The sequence below is a fragment of the Malaclemys terrapin genome, chromosome 1, assembly GCF_027887155.1.
Source record: "Malaclemys terrapin pileata isolate rMalTer1 chromosome 1, rMalTer1.hap1, whole genome shotgun sequence".
In the NCBI taxonomy this organism is placed as follows: Eukaryota; Metazoa; Chordata; order Testudines; family Emydidae; genus Malaclemys; species Malaclemys terrapin.
In genome coordinates, this window is record NC_071505.1 from 57,260,539 (window position 1) to 57,281,677 (window position 21,139).

The following is a 21,139-nucleotide window of genomic DNA, read 5'->3' on the forward strand; positions in this document are numbered from 1 at the left end:
AGCTATTACTATTATTATTATTATTATATATTATTAACGTAGCTGAATTTGCGTACCTTAGTCCGAAGTGGGGGGTTAGTGTGGACCAGGCCTTAGATTACTGTGAACACTTCTGGAAAAAAAAAAAAAAAAAAAAAATACAAGCAATGTCAAGTAGCTAAGGAATTAAATCCCCTGTGTGCTGTACATTGCTTTTGAGTTAATAGTAATTCCTTCACCTCTTCATCCCCCAAGAAAAAACACAAAATTGCTAAGGATTATCTATTTATTTATTTTTAATTCAGTTAAAACAAACATACAATGTTTCATTGAAACTGTGTAACACTCTTTGCCAACAACTGTAACTGAATTGTTGACGTCTAACAATACAGTGGGTGTATATACACAATATATACAAAGATGTACTGTAGAACACCTGTAACAGATACATTAGACTGTAAAAGAAGTTGTTAGTCACTCCATTTGGGAAATTATAACATCCATGATAAACTGTATGAAAAAAATCTGTACCTGATCTATACTTCTTTATGGACCCCAAAGTCTCCTCTTTATTGCAACATTTACATTTGTAATAAATAAAACCTTTCGTGTTCGTGTGTTCTTACATCTCGAGTGGTAACATACTCTTTCAATTTTTGTAAGCATAGCATTTTTCTGTAAAGAAACTTTCCTTTGACAGTTGTTACACATATGCACAACATGAACAACTGGCTGAAATGATGCAATAACCATTAATAATGACAGAGGAATATATACATAAACCCAAAGTCCCAAACCTATATTATATACAATATATTTACATTATATACACACATACAGTTTATGTACATAACTATTATAAATACTGAAAAATAGGTTTTAGTTTTAATTGATTAATGTTCTATAAATAACATTACAGTTATGACTGAAATATCATGGAAGACAGCAATGTAAAAACAAGGTGACAATACAGTGGTTTAATACTGAAGCTGCTTATTTCCATTAGTATGTTGTTTAGGGACCTCTAAACTGACAGGTTTGCAACAGATTCATATATTAGAAAACTACCTAGCAAAGTGGTACTCAAGTTTAACAGCTGAAGAGCTACTTAGTCATCAAATGGAGCTTCAGAGAACAATTGACTCACAATGTAACGTCCAGACATTGCTGCATTAATTTGCAAGACTCAACAACATGTATTGATACAACATAATGAGGTGCTATCATGTAACATCTTCCTCTCTTATCTCCCCTGACAATGACTGAAGGATCTCCCCCCCTCTTCCGGTTGCAGAGAGGGAAGAGATTCATTTTTGCTCCCTTTGATACTGGAAAGGGGATCTCTTCATCCTCAACACACACTATAAACTCTTGAAGGGAGAGGACATTTTAAATCCTCCTTCAGCTTTCCATGTGCGTGGGGAGGAGGAGGAAGAGTTGCCATATCACTGATCCATAGATTAGAAATAAATGAGCCTTTAATCTGAACTTCACTTCCTCTTCCTGAGTCCCAGTAAGAGAAGCACTGATCAGTTCAAAGTGCTAATTGAAAGTTGAGTACCACTGGACTAATGAAACAAGCAAGATGAGAGAACTCTCACTTTTCATTATGTTTGCTACAGATGTGGTTAGTAGTTGTAGTCAGAAGTATGAATCAAAATATCTGCGATTTTTCATAGATTTTAAAAATGTGGAGAAAGACAGGCATCATCTGCCAAATAGTGATTGTTACCTAGAATTGATTCTGGCTTTTGAGACAAAATCTTCAGTGCTGTTTAATCAACTGATTACATGCCATTATTTGTTCCCTCGGACCCAACTACTAAATTTAATTTTGTAAATCAGATTTTAAAACATTATGCCAAATATAGTTGAACAAAAGTACCACGACTATCTCTGACTAGGTTCTCAGACACCACACTGGTGGGTGCAGTATAAGAAAGAGCCTGTTGATAAGTCAAATGTGCTCTTATGCAGGTACCATTTCTCTTCAACCTGGGATAGGAATAAATAGTAAACATGCAGTAGAAACAAAACAGCTAATCACAAACATATAGCACTTGTTTTGGTAGCTTTCTAGTTAGGACTCAAACAAAATGTATCTATCTCTGAAGCAAACAAGTACAAAATGACTGTTCAGTCCATGAGGGTTTTTGTTTTGTTTAAACTACTATACATTATCAACTGCATGAGGAATCCCAGATGTCTATATGAAGAGAACTTGTATTGAGCACCAAATACTGGTGCAGTTTGTGTATTAGGCTTTTAGCATGGACAAAATAGGAACAAAAATAATCAAGTAATTTAAAATCCAACAGTGGATGAGAAATTGACAAATACTGTACAGTTTGTGAAAACTGTACAATTAATAAACTATAGCAGGACCTCTTTTTTATGGTGCAGCAAGTTCAAGAAAGACTGACCAAAAAACCCAAACATAATTGACAATGGGTCATATGCTATCATTAAGCAGAACCCCCAGTTAATCTCAAAAAGGAGTTTTGTATATAACTGGCATGATATGATCCAGTGTGATTTGGTAGATAGCTGCAACTGAATCAGAATAAACAAACAACCACCCTGTTTTACCCAACTGCACTACTGAGAACCTCAAGAGGTGAAATCTCAAGATCTTTATGAGCTCTTCACTGTATAAAAGTTTATTTTAAACAACACCCATTCTGATGACCTGAAACTGTTAAAAGCATTAAAACTTGAGTCAGATCGCCATTTTTTAAAACTATGATATTTCTAGTTGATTATGTACAATGACTTGTGATATCAACAATGACTTCTTTGATTAAATTTTGGAGTATCTGAGTTTCACTGAAAAAACTGTTTCTATTTAGTTATGGAGTTTTGACCTACTCAAATTGGTTGAAAGTCAGTATAATTATACCTCCATAGAAGGGAAAATTGTATTAAATTTAGAACACAGATTAAATGTTTGTACAGGTTCTATGTCACTGGGATACATTTTGACTTTAAGAAAACAATTAAAAAAAAATCATGCTTTTGAGGTCCATAAGAATTTTTGGTACATAAAATAATAGCGTTTTTTTTCCTCTCTCTCTCATTAGATAGATCAACACTTTGCTGTAAATTAAGAGTTATTTTTCACATCAAATGGTTCCATTAGGCACATTCAAGTAAAATAATAAAATACCCAAGTAACAATGACGAAAGCCAAACATGGCTTGATAAAATTCTACAGACACTTGTGTCCATTCTCTGGAATGGAATAAAATTGTCACTTCCCTCAGCCAGAGACTCAGGTGGTTTGATGTTAATAGCCACTTTCATCATGCAGAATAATTTCTTTTCAAGAGTTCACTTATTCTACACTCAGAAGACCCAGCATCAAAGAATCTGCATTTTAAAAGGAAGCAAAATTGCAAACCTAGGTAATTTTCTTTCTCGGTAGATATTTCAGTGAATGCTGGAGTATTCGAGATTAAATCGTGCCAGTTAATGTCCACCAGATGCATAATTATGGATCCAATCCATAATAATCAAGATCATACTTCCAATCATCACAAACAGGCCACTCACCAGGAAGAGTATAGCCTGGAAAGAGAAAATATAAAATTCATTTCAGACATTTTATTTTCTTCTTCAGCTACAAAATGTATACCTGACATAAACAGGTAAGTGCCTGTCCTGAGTTATTTAAGATTTAAATTGGTCAAAGAGCACTAAGGAATGACTAATAAAAAGAACAAAGATTACAGTAAATGACAATGAGATAACCTTTGATTTTCACATGCTCTGGTGCCTTTTTAAAATGGATTAATAAATTTATTTTTAATATAGCAGGCTACCTACTCAGCTGGTGTAAACTGGCATAGCTCTATTGACTTAAATGGAGCTATGCCTGGCTTCACAAGTTGGGAATCTGACCCTGAATGTCTAAGATCAGAAGCAGCAACATCAAGCAAAGGGCCCAAGTGATCAGGGGGAGGTCAGCTCTGAGAGTAACCGAGAGAAGTAGGTTTTGAAGAAATATTTGAGAGGGACCAGTGAGGCTGCATAATATTATACAGCAGTTTCAGTACTGAATAGATATTTTGTTGAATACACTCCACTAAATATTTATCAGGCACTTTCCCGCTACTTATAGTATTTGTTATAAAATAGACAAAATGTGCCTCATTTCTATTCACACTACTTTAGTGTCAGTAATGGTGCAATAGCTGTATGTAATTAAAATAATTTTATTTCCACCACTATTTAATTTCCACTAACAATTTGCTATTTCAGGATGAAATCCTGGTTGTGGTCACCTCTGGAGTTGGCAGGAACAACTGGAGAGGTCACGTAGGGAAGTATGCAGAAATAATGTCCTGGTGGCTCTCTCTCCAGTTACAATTGCCTATGAAACTACTGCTTGTTAGAATAATAGACACTACTAGTTACTGCTAGTTCATCAATGAAGATCACAGACATTCTGAAATCCTTAGATTATAAAGAAATAAACTAAAACCCTTGCTCTGAGCCAGTCAGTGATTAAAGCATGTTAATGAAAATACTCTTTTACACATACCCCAATCTTCTGCACTGATTTCAGAGGTTCTTTCTTCACTAGTTTGATATAGAAAGCAGAAGGAAGTATAAAGATCAGCATGGCAGCAGCAGAGGCACCTATATTACAAAAAAAAGTTTTCTGAATTAAGTACAGTATTTCATTAGACTTTTGAAGACATTGTTCTGATTTTGAAAAACAAATAAACAAAACCCTGAACAAATATACAAAAACTTACCAATGAATCCAAATATATCTCGAATGGAAGGGACAAAGATTACGAGAACATTGGTAAATGCCAAAACAAAAACTGTAATTAAACTGTGACGTAACCAACTGAACTCCTTCTCTGCACAAAACAGTTGTGTAATTGAAGTGCGGATCTGCAAAAAATAATGAGAACATTAGTATTAATCACAAAAGTCCTTAAAGAGACTGTCAACTTAATACAAAAATGACTGGGATTACTGTAACAGTAAGACATTAGAGAGAGAAAAGTTTCTCTGTTTTGCACTTGACTTTATGCATTTGACAGCTCTTTATGAGAACAGATTTTCCAGTTTTTTAATATAGGTGTTTATAAATAGGGGAGAAAAAAAATAAAAAAAACTAGCTAAAACCATTTAAAACAAACAAATTGGTAAGGGGACTAAGGAACAGGTGTAGTACCCAACACTTATCTCATTTTCTTTAAAATGACTTGAATATAGAAAAATTATATAGGGTAAAATATGTATTTATTATAAATGAATAAATTAATAATAATAAAAGGTTTTGACCCCTCTATGTAAAAATGTTTTACTTTCTAAATTGATGCCTATCTATTTCAATTATTTTGATTCAGTTAAATGAGTAAAAATCATACATGCAGAATTGTTATATAGAACAATTTTTTAAAAGTTAAAAAAATTACTAGAAATTAGCAAACTGCACTTGCCTAATTAATTTAATATTACTATTAGTCCACAGCCAGAGAGGAAGGAAAGATACCCAATTACTGGCTAAGATGGATACACAGAATAAAAAAAGCATTACTTACTGGGAAGATAACTACAGGTACAGTAAGTGTTACAGCCATAAGTACAGCCAAACGCACAATAAGAATAATAACATCAGAACCCAGGACTGCAGAGTAAGTATGAAGCAATTCTGCTTCAACATTTCCTATAAAGAAAATGGCATATTAATTGAACTCTAATAAGACATAACAGAATGGTAATATCCCTGTGTACTTCTTAAGAAATAAAACAGAACAGTCCATCCAGTTCCTCCACAAATTTACAGTGAATTAAAAACTCAGTTGGTCTTGAGCACATTGTCCTGTGAGTTTGTGGAAGAGAGAGAGACAGGGCCTAGTGCCACTCATTTTACTTGTACATGTACTTCAGCTGGGCCAAATTCTGCTTTCTGCTATTCACTGACTTTGCATGACAAAGGCATATAGGTTTTCACCTTATTATTAGACTATGGCAACATCATAGCAAATTCTTAGAGCCAAATTCTATTCTCAGTTATACAAATGTAGACTCCTTAAAGACAATGAAGCTACAGAGCAGAACTTAGTTCTTTGGTTTTATAGATGAAAACCAATAAAGGGACAGGAGTAGAAAAGGAAAAATACAATAGTGTGCAGTTATGAGAGGTTTGTGAAGAATATTACAGGGGCTAGTGAGAAAAAACAAGGTCATTTCCCTTCTTAAACACATTAAGGCTCAGAATCATAATAAACTCACTTCTATAGTTGTCCTTACATAGTAACTTCAATGTTGGACTCAAAGTACTTTACAAATATAAATGAATTTTATAAGCTTTACAGTCCCTGGAAGTAGTATATCCATTTTACTGAGAGATAAACTTAGGCACAGACAGGTCAAGGATAACAGAAAGTCTGTGTCAAACAGTACCAAAATAGCCTGACTTCCAGTCCTGAACTTTAGCCATAAGACCACTGGTTCCCTTTAAGTGTGAATGTATAAAAATAATTTATTAGTTAATACTAATTTGCTTTACATTTTAAAAACCACAAGATTTATTTTGAATTTCTGGAGACATGCTTCATTTAAAAAAAATAGAAGAGGCAATAACTACCATAAAATGTCAGGTATCCAAAGAGAGCAGCCAATAGGTACATTATAAACATGGCAAAAAACGAAATATTGGACACATTCATCATTCTTCTACGGGTTCGGCTATTAAAGAAACAAACAGAAATAAGTGTTAGTGACAATATATTGCTTGTTTCTTTTTGAATAGTAAAGTTATATACAATCTATACATTTACCCTTTCAGTTCTTCATAAACAGGAAGAATAGCAGGATGGCAGACAAAAGAGAATGTTAGGATTGGTACGGCATAGACAGTCTGAAAAACATAAAACACGCTTTATAAACTTCTTGATAGATGTATCAAATTTATATTTGTTGCACAGAATTCATCAGTAGGTTTCTACTTTCCATTGAAAGTATAATTGGTCTCAATTTTCCATTAAAAAAAGTCAACTATTCTGTAAGGTTATTACAACTCTCTCTCTCTCTTTTGTTCTAAAGGGCCCAATACTGAGAATCCTCAAGCCCCACTTAAGCCCATGGTAGCTGAATGCACTCTGCATCTCCCAAGAGGTGTTCAGTGCCTTGCTGGATTTAATCTTTATGGCCTGATCTTGAAAATCTTTACTCACATGAGTATTCCTTTCTCATGAGATTTTCCATCACTAGGGGTATTTGTGTGAGTAAAAGTTTGCAGAATTGGGCCTTTAGGGGCTGATCCAAAGCCCACTGAAGTCAATGGAGACTTTTCAATCATTGTAGTTACAACAGTGCAAAAATCCATTTACTGGTGAGGTTTGCACCAGGTGCAACTTAATCTGGTAAATTATTTGTTTTGCTGAATACAGATGGGATTACTCACATATTTAAAGTTAAACATGTGCTTAAGTGCTGACTGCCTCCCAGGAGAGGCTGGAAACCCTCATCTCGTCTTGAGCTCAATAAAAGTTAAGGAAGCCCCATTTTGCAGGAGGTGCACAATGCCTTTCAGGATTGGGACATAAATAATTAATGGCCGCCAAAATATTAGGTTTGGCAATTATGTAAGCAAAAATGACCATATTTCTACGTAATGTTTGTTCTCCCTCTATTTTTAATAGTGAGAATGCCATTTACATATGCTACCTTACCTGTGAGTTGAAGATGAAATATTTGGGCCTGCACGTGTCATCACTAGTCATGTTTTGTGCTGTTCCATGCAAAGGTGCAGCAGTTGCCAGGTGTGCCAATGTGCCATTCAGAGTTGTGTTCATCATGTCATACTCCGATCCCAAAGGACAAGGGATTTGGAACTTCTTGCAAATTACCTAAAAATACCACCATACCACATTGTTATTTTTAACTGATACAATATGATAAAGCTCTTCGAAATCATATGAAATCTCACTTGAAATGCACTATTACAAGCACTGTAAATCTACAGAGAAATTATACTTACAACAATAAGGAAGAAGACCATACACATTAAGGAAAGGCCACTTGTATATCCTAAATATCCTGTCATCAAGAAAGAGAAACAACATTTTAATTACAGCCTTGCTTCCTCCCCCCACTTATTTGCTAAAAATTACAAAATTTATTAATTTACAAGTGTCTCATCACTTGTTTTCACTGCAGTGTTAGCTCAAGCTATAAACTCAAGTTTTGCCCCTCCTTCCACAAGCAAAAATTTTTAGCTCAAATTACATGGTTTTAAACTTTAAATTTAAACTTGAACTAGCTGGCCTATTAAGAGGGAGCTGCTGTCACTGGAGTTAGTAATGCAGTTGGAGGATGCAGCAGTTCATCAGCAACTCAGCAACTGCTAATCCAGTGACTGTGCTGCTAATCAAAATCACGCGGTTGTTGTGTCTCTACGTGGTCACTCTTAGGCTATGCCTACACTACTCTGGCACAGTCCCAGTGTTGCAGCTGTGCGCTGTAGTGCCATAGTGTAGACCAGTGGTTTGCAAACTTTTGTACTAGTGACCCCTTTCACACAGCAAGCCTCTTAGTGCAACCCCTCTTATAAATTAAAAACATTTAACACCATTATAAATGCTGGAGGCAAAGCGAGGTTTGGGGTGGAGGCTGACAGCTCACAACCCCATGTAATAACCTTGCAACCCCCTAAGGGGTTTGTCCATTGATGTAATTAATCCATCTCTCCAGGAGGGGGTAACTAGGTTAATGGAAGAATTCTTCTGTCAACCTAGCTGCATCTACATTAGGGTTAGGTTGATCTAACTATGGTGCTCAGGGCGCAAAATTTTTCACAGCCCTGAGCAAACATGACTAGGTCAATCTAATTTTTACGTGTAGACTAGGCCTCACTCAAGTAAGTGGAGTAATTCAAGTGTGCTAGCTGGTGCAGTGAAGACAAGCCCTCACATTATGGCTCTAGAAGGGTATGATTTCTGAAGTACATGAATGTGCTGTGCATTAATTGGTCTGTGTACACCCTGCCGGTGTGCACCAGAAGGATGCATATGGCCCAATTAATGCAGAGCACATTAGTACTCATTAAAAAATCACACCCTATAAAGCACATTAGCCCACTGTGTAGACAAGCCCTGGGGGGGGGATCTCCTATAGGTTTATTCACTCAAAGAATCACAAAATCAAAACAACCCACCCTCTTCCATTTTCTAAAAAAACACCTACACCTCTGCTCCGATATAACACGAATTCAGATATAACGCAGCAAAGCAGTGCTCTGGGCGGGGGGGGGGGGGGGGGGGGGAAGGGGTGGCGGGGCTGCGCACTCTGGCAGATCAAAGCAAGTTTGATATAATGTGGTTTCACCTATAACGTGTTAAGATTTGTTGGCTCCCGAGGACAGTGTTATATCGGGGTAGAGGTGTATATGGATCACTGAAGTGCAGCCACTTCTGCTAAGAAACTAGGCAGCAATACAACACAACAGTTTAGGACCCCAAACAAACAACAACAACAAAAATCATTATTTCCAATTTAAACTGCAGGGAAAATGTAGTTACCCAAAATGAAATTTGGCCAGGACACAAGGGCTAACATCCCCACTCTTGGAAGAGTGCCATGTGGTAACTGATGACCACAAGTGGTCAGGAGCTTCACTTAATTGATCTAATCTTGTTTCCAATGAAGTCAATGGGAATTTTGATATAGTCTTCAGTGGGAGCAGAAATTGGTCGTGTATTTTATCTGAAAAATGCCACTTTCAGTTCCATAGTCCTCTACAACATAGGGTGGGTTATCGAGTCAAGCACCATGTGGGGTATTCACTCCGTATTGATTCAGAGAAAGTATTCCACCAACTGAATCATGAGCATCACTTTCCATAGCATCTGTGCTTTCCTCAAATGTGCATAGCACGTACATTGACCAGGCCAAATCCTGTGTAAACAGAGATCTGACAAGGTCACAGTCAAAGACAGGGGAACTGCAGGCTCCCCGTCCTGTCCTCACCCACTCTCTTTTCCTCTTATACTCTACAAACACTCTGTAGCCCTCATTTATTTCTTAAAAAGGGAAGCACTGCTCTTCTCCTCAGGGACTGAGATTATTTGCACAGTTCTCCCAGCGTTCACCTGGCAAGAGATCAGTAATGTGGAGGTAGCTCCCATATTTGGACCTTCCACATGTTAACAGCCAATCAAACATATGTATCCATGTTTACTTTAAATGAATAGTTGCTTACCTAAATTTTTCAGCAGTGACAAAGGAAGAATGAACACTATAGACACCAGCACAACCAAACAGTCACCATTAAGATACCATTCTCTGTAAGAAAAAAAGAGGAATTTATGTAAGTTATCAAAGCATTTTTACAATAATGATGCCTACAGGTTAGTCCTTACAAACAATAGTGTGTTATAGAAACAAATATATGTAAGTAAAAGATAAAATATCCAATAACAATACCAGAGAATAAAACAATGTTATGATAATTTCACAAGACAACGGCTATTGAAGATAGCAATAGATAGATCCCTCTTGCAATGTCCCTTTCCCTCAGTGTCTTCTGCTAGGATAGGCACACGGTTATTGGGGGGGGGGGCGGGGGGAGAGAAGGGTGAATAAAGACGCTGGTGGAAATAAAAATGCATATTGCTCAAATTCAAAGGTCCTTATGTCCTTGAATCCTAATGGGAGGTAGCTGCCTAAGTGAATCTAGGCCTTTGTTTCTTTGTTGCTCCTCAGCCCCCAACCCTGAGGCTGCATTATCTTTCTCACTATGTCCCATCTGGGATAGAGATCACCCTTTAAGAAAGGCTTTGAAGAGCCAGGGGAAATCTCTGGTAATGTGGCTCTACTGTATGCTGCCAGGGAGCTAGGGGAAAGCCAGAGAGAGAGCCAGAGATGCTGCAGGGCCCTGGCCTTCTGCCTATCACCTGGGACACACCGAAGATTTCATTCTGTTCCATAGGGGCAAATCTGGCCCATCACAACTGAAAAAAAAATATGGAAGACTATCACCACAAGGGAAATGTCAGAGATTTTCTTCCCTGAACCCCTTCCTGTGTTTCTTTTTTCTTTCAATAGGCGAAAGTAATCACTCATTTGTCAGGTGTATTGGGAGCATCTTCCTCTGAAACACTGGGGGACAAATTCAGTTCTCAGACTGAACTGAATAACTTCAGTGCAATGAAGTAACAGGGCAAAACTGGTCATGGGTTATTCAACTGTGGCAGTAATAGTGTAGCCTTTATCCCACTGTTAATACTGGAAATAGTACTAGCTGATCCATAACAGGAGATATTTTTAAACCAGATGTAATATTTGGATGAGCAAAAAAGCCTTGTTGAGCAAATAAGCCATCTTAAAAACTTTACTAGTTTGAACATTAAGGGCTAAATTCTGAAAACTGGTGTAAATCTGGATTAATTTTAACAGAGTCACTCTGTATCCATACCAATGCAAATAAGAGAAGAATTTGGACCCATTTCTTCAGTTACTTTATTTGGAATTAAAAAAAAAAATACATTATACATTCTCAAATTAGTGTGATTTAGACAGGTCTTTGACTTGTCTTTTTTTTTTTTTTTAAAACACGAAAATGTTTTGTTGAGTTAAAAAAAAAAAAAAAAAAAAAAAAAAAAAACCACCATATCAAAGGCCTTCAGCACTTCTCATCAGAATGCATATTATTGCTGGTGATAGCCCATGTGAAGGAAATCATGATTCACAAAGTCAAGAAGTTATGGAATTTCTGTGTGGATTAATGGATAATGTAGATGCACAGTTTGGATGTATGCTGCATATCTTAAATCACTACATGCACTGTAATCAATGAGTTGGTGTTTTTAATATTGCCACAGACTTACTGAATATTTGTCCTTAAGCAAATATTAACTAGAATCACTGTAGAAATGCAGCTTACTGTTATAGTAAGAATACTTCCCACAATGTTAATGTTGAAAACTGTCTTATCTGTCTAAGCTTCCTGAAATACATTAGAGATAACAACTATGACCCTATTTAATTTTCATTTCATTATTGAGCAATATGTTGACCAGCACAGCCATTAGCACTTACCGGATATTTTTTACATAACTGTTTTCTATAATATGATGGAATACATATATTTTGCTAATATCTTTACCAGCAGAGACTAGATCCATGTCAAATGGACCACCCAAGGGGTAGGGGAAAAAAAAAAAAAAAAAAAAAAAAAAAAAAAGCTTACTGGAGCTTAACAATGCCCTATCTCAGACTAAGAAGCTACACTAAAATGTACCAAAGGAGGTCTTCATATAAAATGTATATGTTGTCCATTTTTGTTTCTACTAATAGTTTCTCTGATGAGCAGGAGTTCTATCACCTACCCTGTGTTCTCTTCGATGTTCATAAATGACTTGATGACCAATGGCAACTCATATTTCACTATGTAGAGGTAGCTTGACATAGCTGTAGGTGAATAACATTATAAATCATTACAAATATAGATGGAACATGACATAAAAAACTTATTTCATAACTTTACCTGACACAAACAATTAATAAAAAGATATGTGAAAAAAGTCTGAGAATGGAGAGGTATTTATTATTTGACATTACAATCTACAGTACATATTTTTAAAACCCTCACCTCCAATGTTCTGCATTGTAATTGATCCAGAAGCTGCAATTTTCCCAGCCAAACCAAATGCCTTCATTCCTAGCTGTTCATATAATAGAGAGCCTACAAACATACAAAATAAATCAATTGAAAAGCTGTATTTTATGAAGGAAAGATAATATGAAGTTAGTAATAACTATTTGTACAATAATAAGAATTTACCATACCTCCTTCATTGGCAGTCTTTAGGAGAAGATGAACTGAATATAAAGAGAATATTGACACAACCACCAAGAGAATCCTAGGAGGGGGGGGGGGGAAAAAAAAAAAAAAGCCAAAAAACTTTTAGAAAGCTTTAAATGTATTTAGTTTAGCCACATTAATTGTGTTTGAATAGGAAGGATTTAAGATAGAACATAAGAACCAATATCAAAATACAGTGAAATGAAACAATAATTAAGAAAAATAAGTGTAAGTTCCAATACTAGCTGAGAAGGTATGAATCAATCAGTGCTTGTTTATGAAAGGACATCATACTTAAATCCACATTGGAAGGTACCTCTACCTATTTTCATTATTATTTTGTCAACGGGCCCAATTCTCATTTATACTAGATACTGCTGAAGTGGGATTAAATAATACTTACATTGACTTTACACCACTCTAATAGTGTAAAGGGGCCTTAGAGAGGTGCAAGTATAAATGAAAATCAGACCCAGTATATTTTTGATTGATCCAGTAAATATATTATTTTAACAAAAATATTAGAAAAAAACATTTTGTATAATAACTGTAACAGCTGTTTTTCTATTTTTACTTTTCCCCCTCACATTCTTAGGTAATTAGATCACAGCTAGTTCATCTCTGAAACACTAGACTTGTGACTGATTTGATTTGTGACTAGGTGAGAAAATCTGCTGAAGTCTGAAAGAAGTCACCTTATAGCTGTATGTGATGTTTTTGTGAAAGCAAAATACAAAGACAGTTAATTGACTGGTAAAGTATGGACGGACAATTAGAAAGTGTTAAGAGCTCGTGATTCAGTACGGTTTGTTTTAAAATTCATATACACTGAAGTGATCCAAATGCAGGTCAGTTTTCTTTGCTCAACATTTACTGTTTCACCTGTGCTTAAACAGAGACTGTTAATGGCTCCCAGAAGTTGTCTACTTTTCTTATCGTTTCTATTAGAACTACATATGCTTTATTGAAATGCTCCTTTGTAACCTCTAAAAATTCTCAATGAATACACCCTTCAGCAGCTGTATTGTTCTTTGCAGCTGAGGAACACCACTGTCACAAAGCTGTAATAAATCAAAAAAAAAAAAAAAAAAAACCTGCCCCTTCCTACACCAATACAAGCATTCTGCTTTAAAAGAATAGTTCCCAGAGAGACTATAGCTGCTCAAAAAAGTTTTGAAGCTCAGTTTAACGAGTCCTCATTCCCAGTTTGTTCTTTTCATTTTCTGTATGGGTTTTAGTGCTTGTCAAAGTAAAAGATGTAGGGACATGAGCTTCAATCTGGCATATTGTTGACAAGTAATACAAGAATCTCCACCAATGTACTGCAGAATACACTGCAAATCATATACAAATAAATTTTCATGATTGTGAAAGGTAATGATTAAGTGGTGCACTGGTAACTGGACTTCTCTTATTTGTTCATCAGTCAGAAACAGTACTGGAAAGAGCTTATAGATCATAGTGTTTGGTACTACAGAAAACAGATAATAGATATCTATTTCAACACTACCTCAGACTTAACTTAGAATGGCCACTTTATCAGAGTAACAAGGTAGTTTAGTCCAGTGTTTCTCAAATGCGGGCACCAGTAGATTTTCTTGAAGCCACAGCCTCCTTGGTGGTGATCGGGGGGGGGGGGGGGGGGCAAAAAAGCAGCAGCCCCACCCTTGTGCCACCAGCAGGGGTTTGGCCCTGCCACCCTCTGGAGCTGCAAATGCCAGGTAAGTTCCCCACTTTCCCAGGGGTGACGGGACTCGGACTTCCAGCTTCAGCCTTGGGTGGCGAACTGCAGGCTCCAGCTGCGTGACATCAGGCTCCATCCCCCACCTGCGGCGGGGCTTCAGGCTCTAGCGCTGGGCTCACCACCCCTCCACTGCTCCTAGCCTCCACTTTGTCCTCCAGCTCTGATCCCCAGCTGCAGGGCTTTGGGCCCCCCAGTCTCCCCCACCATCACCCCTGTTCCCTACCACCTCCCCATCCAGGGTTTAATTTGTCCCCCAGCTTGCCAGTAAGTCTGCTGTGAAAAGTGGTATTTGTATGTTTGTTTATATTACTTTTCACTGCCTCCCAGTTAATATCACTTTCTAGCTAGCTAATATCACTTTTCACAGAAGCAGACTTACCAGCTAGCAAGTCAAAACAAAGCAACCAAAAGGCAAAACAAAACAAAAAACACAACTTCAAAACGCCTTCTTTGTGTTTCTATTCTGTTTAGGTCCAGTAAAGAAGAGAGACAAATGTACATTTATTATTGAGTCTGCCCAAAACAAAATAAAAACCCCCCAAACCCTACATAAATAAATTACTATGATTTGGACATGTATAAGTGCATATTTATTTGTTTTTCCTAAAGTAATTTAGGAAGAATTGTCAGAGTGGCCACCGGCAAGAGTTGGTGGCCACACTCTGAGGCCACCAAAAAAATTACCCCTGGTTTAGTCCGTGTGCTCATTTTGTTCCTGGCTTCTATGCTGAAGCTACCAAGCACACACACTGAGAACACTTGCTTATATGAACTGCCACCACCAGCTCAGTTCATATAAGCTGCCTAATAATTATCATGTTAAAAATTTAAAGTCACTATCAGCCTGGGCCAGATGTGAACCAATCAGCTAGACATTAAAAGCCTTTTATACTGTTATTAATCCTGTGAGCCATGCACTCTCAGTAACATCTTAGCAACTGCAACCTGTGCTCTCCTGCATCTAGACTACTAATCATACTTAATTTTGTGATGTTATGTGAACTAGTGTAGCCTTATTTCAGTAGCAATATATTTGAATACAATCTAGAGATGAAAAAAATGAATGAATTAAACCACTGTGGCACCTATGATTGCTAAATTGCTCGCTACAAGTGTTTTTTTTTTAAAAATGAACTGATTATAGCATAATGTGCTGAATTATTCAAATAACTGACTTTAAACTTGCTTCCTCCCACCTATTTTACTTTTTTGTCTACACTAACTCCTAAGAGATGTCATCAGCATAACACCCAGTAGGCTATCATAACCATTACAGAACCTCTTTAGAGCATGGAATTGGGATATAAAAGGGGCAGGTAAATGCCTCTTTGCTATTTTTACTGTATGGCACAGCTTTGTTAATTAAATATATATTTATTAATAGTATGTATAAAGAAAAGGGTATATAAAAGGTCTTAAGGGAAAAAAAAAAAAAAATCATGCCATGCACTACACCTCCAATAATGGAGATTCCACAACCTCCTTAGGTTATTTGTTCCACTGCTTAACTACCTTGCAATTAGGAAGCTTTTCCTAATGTCTAACCTAAATCTCCCTTATTGCAATTTAAGCCCATTACTTTTTCTCCTGTCCTCCGTGGATAAGGAGAACAATTTATCAATCTTCTCTTTATAACAATCTTTTACATACTTGGAAACTGTACCCCCTCAGCGTTCTCTTCTCCAGACCTAACAAACCAATTTTTCCAGTCTTTCCCTCGTAGGTCATGTTTTCTAGACCTTTAATCATTTTTGTTGCTCTTCTCTGGACTTTCTCCAATTTGTCCACATCTTTCCTGAAATGTGATGCTCGGACCTGAACACAATACTTCAGTTAAGCCTAATCAGTGTAGAGTAGAGCAGAAGAATTACTTCTCATGTCTTGTTACAACACTTCTGCTAATACATTGCAGAATGTTTGCTTTTTTTGCAACAGTGTTATACTGTTCATATTTAGCTTGTGATCCACTATGACCCCCAAATCCCTTTCTGCAGTACTCCTTCCTAGGCAGTCATTTCCCATTTTGTATGTGTGCAACTGATTGAAAATACTCCAGTTAGGAAGGAACAATTTGTCCTTGTTGAATTTCACCCTATTTATTTCATGTCATTTCTCCAGTTTGTCAAGATCATTTTGACTTCTAAGCCTATCATCCAAAGCACTTGCAAACTTCCCAGCTTGGTATCGTCCACACAATTTGTAAGTGTACTTTCCATTTCATTTATTCAAATTATCCATGAAGACATTGACAAGAAGTGGACTCAGGACAGATCCACGTGGGACTCCACTCTACATGCCCTTCCAGCCTGACCTGTGAACCACTGATAACTCCCTGAATACCATTTTCAAACCAGTTGTGCACCCACCTTGCAATAGGTTCATCTAGCCCCATGGTTCTCAAACTTATTTGATTCTCCCCCACTCCCACTTGTGGGGGTGTGTAAATGACTACAGACACAAGTACATATACTGCCACTCAGTTCTGAAAGCAGATTGGAGAGCGGCAGCTGCTGGCCAAGCACCCAGTGCTTAAGGCAGTGCTGCCGCCAGCAGCAATGCAGAAGTTAGGGTGGCATTTATGATACTGCCACTCTTACTTCTCCATTACTGCTGGCAGCGGCACTGCCTTCAGAGCTGTGCGCTTGGCTAGCGGCCACCACTCTCTGGCTGCCCAGCTTGGAAGGCAGAGTGGGGAGTGGTGGCTGCTGGCCGGCAGCTGGAAGGCAGCGCCACCCTCAGTAAGGTAAGGCACACCCAGCCAGCAGCTGCTACTCCTCTTCTAAAGCTTCTCCCCTCCCTCCCCCTGAATACATTCCATGTCCCCTAGGCTATATTTCTCTAGTTTGCTTCTGAGGTGGTCATGTGAGACCATATGAAAACTTAGTTAAAGTTGAGCTATATCACATTTACTATTTCTGTCTATCCACAAGGCTTGTAACCATTTCAAAGAAAGACCTGAAGAACAGCTCTGTATGGCTCACAAGCTTGTCTTTCTCACCAACAGAAAGTGGTCCAATAAAAGATATTACCTCACCTACCTTGTCTCTCTACTATCCTAGGACCAACACAGCTACAACTACACTGGATACTGCTAATATTGTCTATTAACAGATACATGGCAGAAGAGCCTTTTTTAATTAACCAAAACATACTTACACAAAAAGAATAATTCCAGTGTTTGCCATGGCATAAGAAAGTCCAAGGATGCCACTACCCATAATAACATTGCTCAGATTAAACGCTGACATTCCAAAGGAAGTAGTACCTGGATGCTGTGTAAGGGAAGGAAAAGCTAATAATTAATAGAGAACCAGTGATTTATTCATGCTTTAGATTTGAATTTAAATGAACATTTTCCACTTTTCAAGGTTAAATATTTGAAAGTAAAGCAATTGTTTAGTGTGCTAATTTTAAAACTTTGTTAGTGCTTACTTACATATTCAATGTCATACTTCTTCTTTCCAAGATTGGATTCAAGCAGGAAATTTTGATTTTCTGGATCCCTGTCTATACATGGTCTGTAAGAAAAAAAAAAAAAAAAAATCCATATTTAATTGTTATAACGAGCCAGTTATAACTTAATTGCCTTTAAGAAGTTAGTTGTTTCTGTTTTTTATTCTGTTTCAAAGGGAATTAGAAAAATCAGCAAATCATCCAACAAAATTAAATACATAATCTGTCATCTGCAAAATGATGATAAAAATTTTTGTATATTCAACTTCCTATATTTGTAATAAATGTAAACATTAAAAACATTAAGATCTAGCAAGGCATTTTAAAAGAGTACTTTAAAGGTGTGAAGTACATTATGTGTAATAGAGTACAAATATTAACAAATAGAAACAAAACTAAGAGCAATGCAAAATCCCTCTAACCTCGTAGGTGCTTTGGTTGGATATGGATAATTGAAGTCATTGCTGTTGGAGCTATAGCTACTGCTGTCTTCATCTGGAGAGATGTTAAACTTGCTCACGTCTGCTCTATCCATGATGGGAATTCAATTAGCTTTTCCCAGTATTAGATGAAGTGGGGAATATTTGGCCTGATGACTGCCCCTCGGTGGCAGTCTTCACTGAGCTCGCTCTTTTGTCCTTGGATGCCGGATTTGCCTTGCCTATGAAGGTAAAAAGGAAACGTCAATACTGCAGTGGTCTATCAAGCGGGTCACGTGAAGAGCGGCGGCTTGCTGCTGCTCTGGGGTTGATTCATCGCCAGCCAGACGAGTGGAAAAGTACCAGCCGAGGAGGGGCGGAGAGGAAAAGTACAAGATACTGACTACAACGGAGAACAAAGATAAATCTTCAACTACAACACCCAAGCACACGCCAGAAGATGTGATCTGCATAGGAAAGGGTCTGCCAGTGTATATGTACGTTGGGCTTTCTGAGACATGCTCTTTCATGCACACACAAAGGCAAAAAAATGAAATCAAGATCACACGCTCCAGCTGCTAGGAAGACATTTATATCTGAAGATCAAATCCACACAATTTACATAACTTACGTGGAGACTAATCATATTGCAATGTAAAAACTATTATATTCACATTAAGAGTTATAACGGAGAAGTACCCACACAGTATACTATAATGAAAAATATTCGTTATATTAATAAAATATCCTTACACATAGATGTATCTGATCACACACACGTGTACTATATGTGTGAAAGAGAAATACCTCCAGTCCACCCTTCCTGCGTCAGAAAAGAAAGCTGATGCAACAGCCATGTGCGATTGTCATATTCACTCTTGCTTAACCTTCCCCTCAAACATTTCCATACCGCTCCCTACTTTCTATTTCCCTCCCCCCTTCCAGGGACATGGGATCCCTGCAGTTTAAATAGGGAAAAAATGCAAATCAGTCATGAGACTGCAGTAGCAGCGTGGGGTTTTTTTTTACCTTGGAAGGAAGCAGCAGCTGGGGCGGGATTTTGCGTCCGTCTGACCCACTCTCACACACAGAAAATCCCTCGCAGGGGGTTTTAATATCGTTTCCGAAACATAATATTGGCCTTAACTAAAGGCACCAATAATCCACTCAGCGATTTAAAGCCCAGACCCCTCATCCCCACAACCACACACGAGCAAGAAGCACAGTACTTACCTTGAAGAAGCTGAAAACCCAGGATTTTCCCTCTGAAATCCTCAGAATACCGACGAGATCTTTTTCTAAATTGATAATTTTAAATGTTCTTGAAAGGAAAAAAACGACAATCCTTAAAGTAGAAAATAAATAAAGAAAAGTACCAAAATTTCGTTTAAAAGCCACCGATACACGAGAAAAAAATTAAGGTTCTCCTTCTACTCAAACCCTCAGCTGATAAGGAGAGCATGTGGCTTTGGTCAGGCAGTGCTGTTATCCCGGCCGGGCAGCCGGATATTGCTCCCGTACGACTTTGCTACAGGTCTGAAAAATGTCTCTGCTGCTTCTGCTTTTTGAGAGTGGGCTGCGGAGACGCGCGGCGGGGAGAGGAAAGGGCGAGGCACCTACATACACAGCAATGTGCCGCCTCTCCTTTGTATACCAACACCAGCCCGGCTCCCTGCGCTTCGTAGCCACGCCCCCGGCTCATTTCCTCTCTCGCTAGGCTTACGATGCCGCTCAGGCGCTGCCACTAAGCCCCCTCCTCTATCGACGAGAAATACCACGAGAACATCATTTAGCAGTGCACTGATGTAACACTGGAGACAAACTGTACTTAACTAACCCCCCATCACCAAACGAGGTACCACCACTACTTTGTGTTCACCTATTTCAGAGGATCTCAAAGGGCCTGACATCAATTTATGAAACCTCACAACACTAGAGTGAGGTAGGCCGCCTTTTAGAGAGAAGACAGAGATACAGAGAGGTTCAGTGAATGCATGATGCAATAACCATAATTCTTTCAAGGACATAATTCATTCATTACTGAAACATCTGCGGTTTCAACTTCCCCTATCTTTAAAATCCTACTTCACAGAGGTGGGGTGAGGCTGTTTGTAAAGAACTCCTTGGTGTAAAGAAAGTCTCACTTGCCAATTGCAGTTTAAAGAGTATTTGATTTCAGTACCATTTAAATGGGTGTAGCTGAGACTCCCCCGTCCATCATTGTGAATGATCCCCAGACTCTCACTGTTTTCAGTCATCCCCTCTTTAGTGTTTGTAAAAGCAGCGAAGAGTCCTGTGGCACCTTATAGACTAACAGACGAATTGGAGCATGAACTTCTCCAATACGTCTGTTAGTCTATAAGGTGCCACAGGACTCTTTGCTGCTCTTACAGATCCAGACTAACACGGCTACCCCTCTGATCTTCAGTGTTTGTATCACGTTACAATGATGCAAAGGTTACTGAGGTGAAAGCTGATCAGTCTCACGGTCCTACTGCTGACATTTATTATTTGTAATGTATGATGCGGTGCGAGCACATATAAGTCCAGATGGTAGCTCGAGTTTAAAAGGAACCCTTAGGCTTGCGTCATTGGAGTATTTTCCTAGCCCTTCGCCTGGAGTCTCACACTTTTTAAGGGGCCCAAGAAGGGGGACACAACTCCTTGATCATAACTCAGCCAATGTCTTACTATTTCCCCCCTAGTGATCGTTGG

General features: G+C 37.9%; 1 protein-coding gene across 2 annotated transcripts; it reads right to left on the reverse strand.

Moving 5' to 3' along the window:
• Window positions 1-251: 251 nt before the first annotated feature.
• On the reverse strand, window positions 252-20,702 carry SLC38A2 (solute carrier family 38 member 2). 2 transcript variants are annotated; one of them, XM_054025000.1, is made up of 17 exons: window positions 20,607-20,702; window positions 19,658-19,745; window positions 18,428-18,666; window positions 17,989-18,070; window positions 17,709-17,824; window positions 12,793-12,866; window positions 12,596-12,688; window positions 12,333-12,414; window positions 10,205-10,287; window positions 7,985-8,043; window positions 7,677-7,853; window positions 6,783-6,862; window positions 6,590-6,690; window positions 5,541-5,665; window positions 4,740-4,884; window positions 4,523-4,620; window positions 252-3,546 (listed from the first exon to the last, which is right to left on the reverse strand). In XM_054025000.1, exons 3-17 carry the CDS (start codon window positions 18,538-18,540, stop codon window positions 3,448-3,450), a joined length of 1,527 nt encoding a protein of 508 aa, XP_053880975.1. In that variant the 5' UTR covers window positions 18,541-18,666; window positions 19,658-19,745; window positions 20,607-20,702; the 3' UTR covers window positions 252-3,447. The 2 variants fall into 2 exon arrangements, with proteins under 2 accessions (XP_053880975.1, XP_053880966.1); XM_054024991.1 differs by lacking the exon at window positions 20,607-20,702 and having other exon boundaries at window positions 19,658-20,079.
• Window positions 20,703-21,139: the final 437 nt, after the last annotated feature.

What these genes read in the sequence shown, in the direction of transcription:
- SLC38A2 (XM_054025000.1), bottom strand. Translation starts at nt 18,540, where the DNA reads ATGGATAGAGCAGACGTGAGCAAGTTTAACATCTCTCCAGATGAAGAC. An exon ending in AAAGACTGCCAATGAAGGAG is followed by an intron (nt 12,689 to 12,792) that starts GTATGGTAAATT and finishes GTATGTTTGTAG; the next exon opens with GCTCTCTATTATATGAACAG. An exon ending in AGATATATTTGGATTCATTG is followed by an intron (nt 4,621 to 4,739) that starts GTAAGTTTTTGT and finishes TTTGTAATATAG; the next exon opens with GTGCCTCTGCTGCTGCCATG.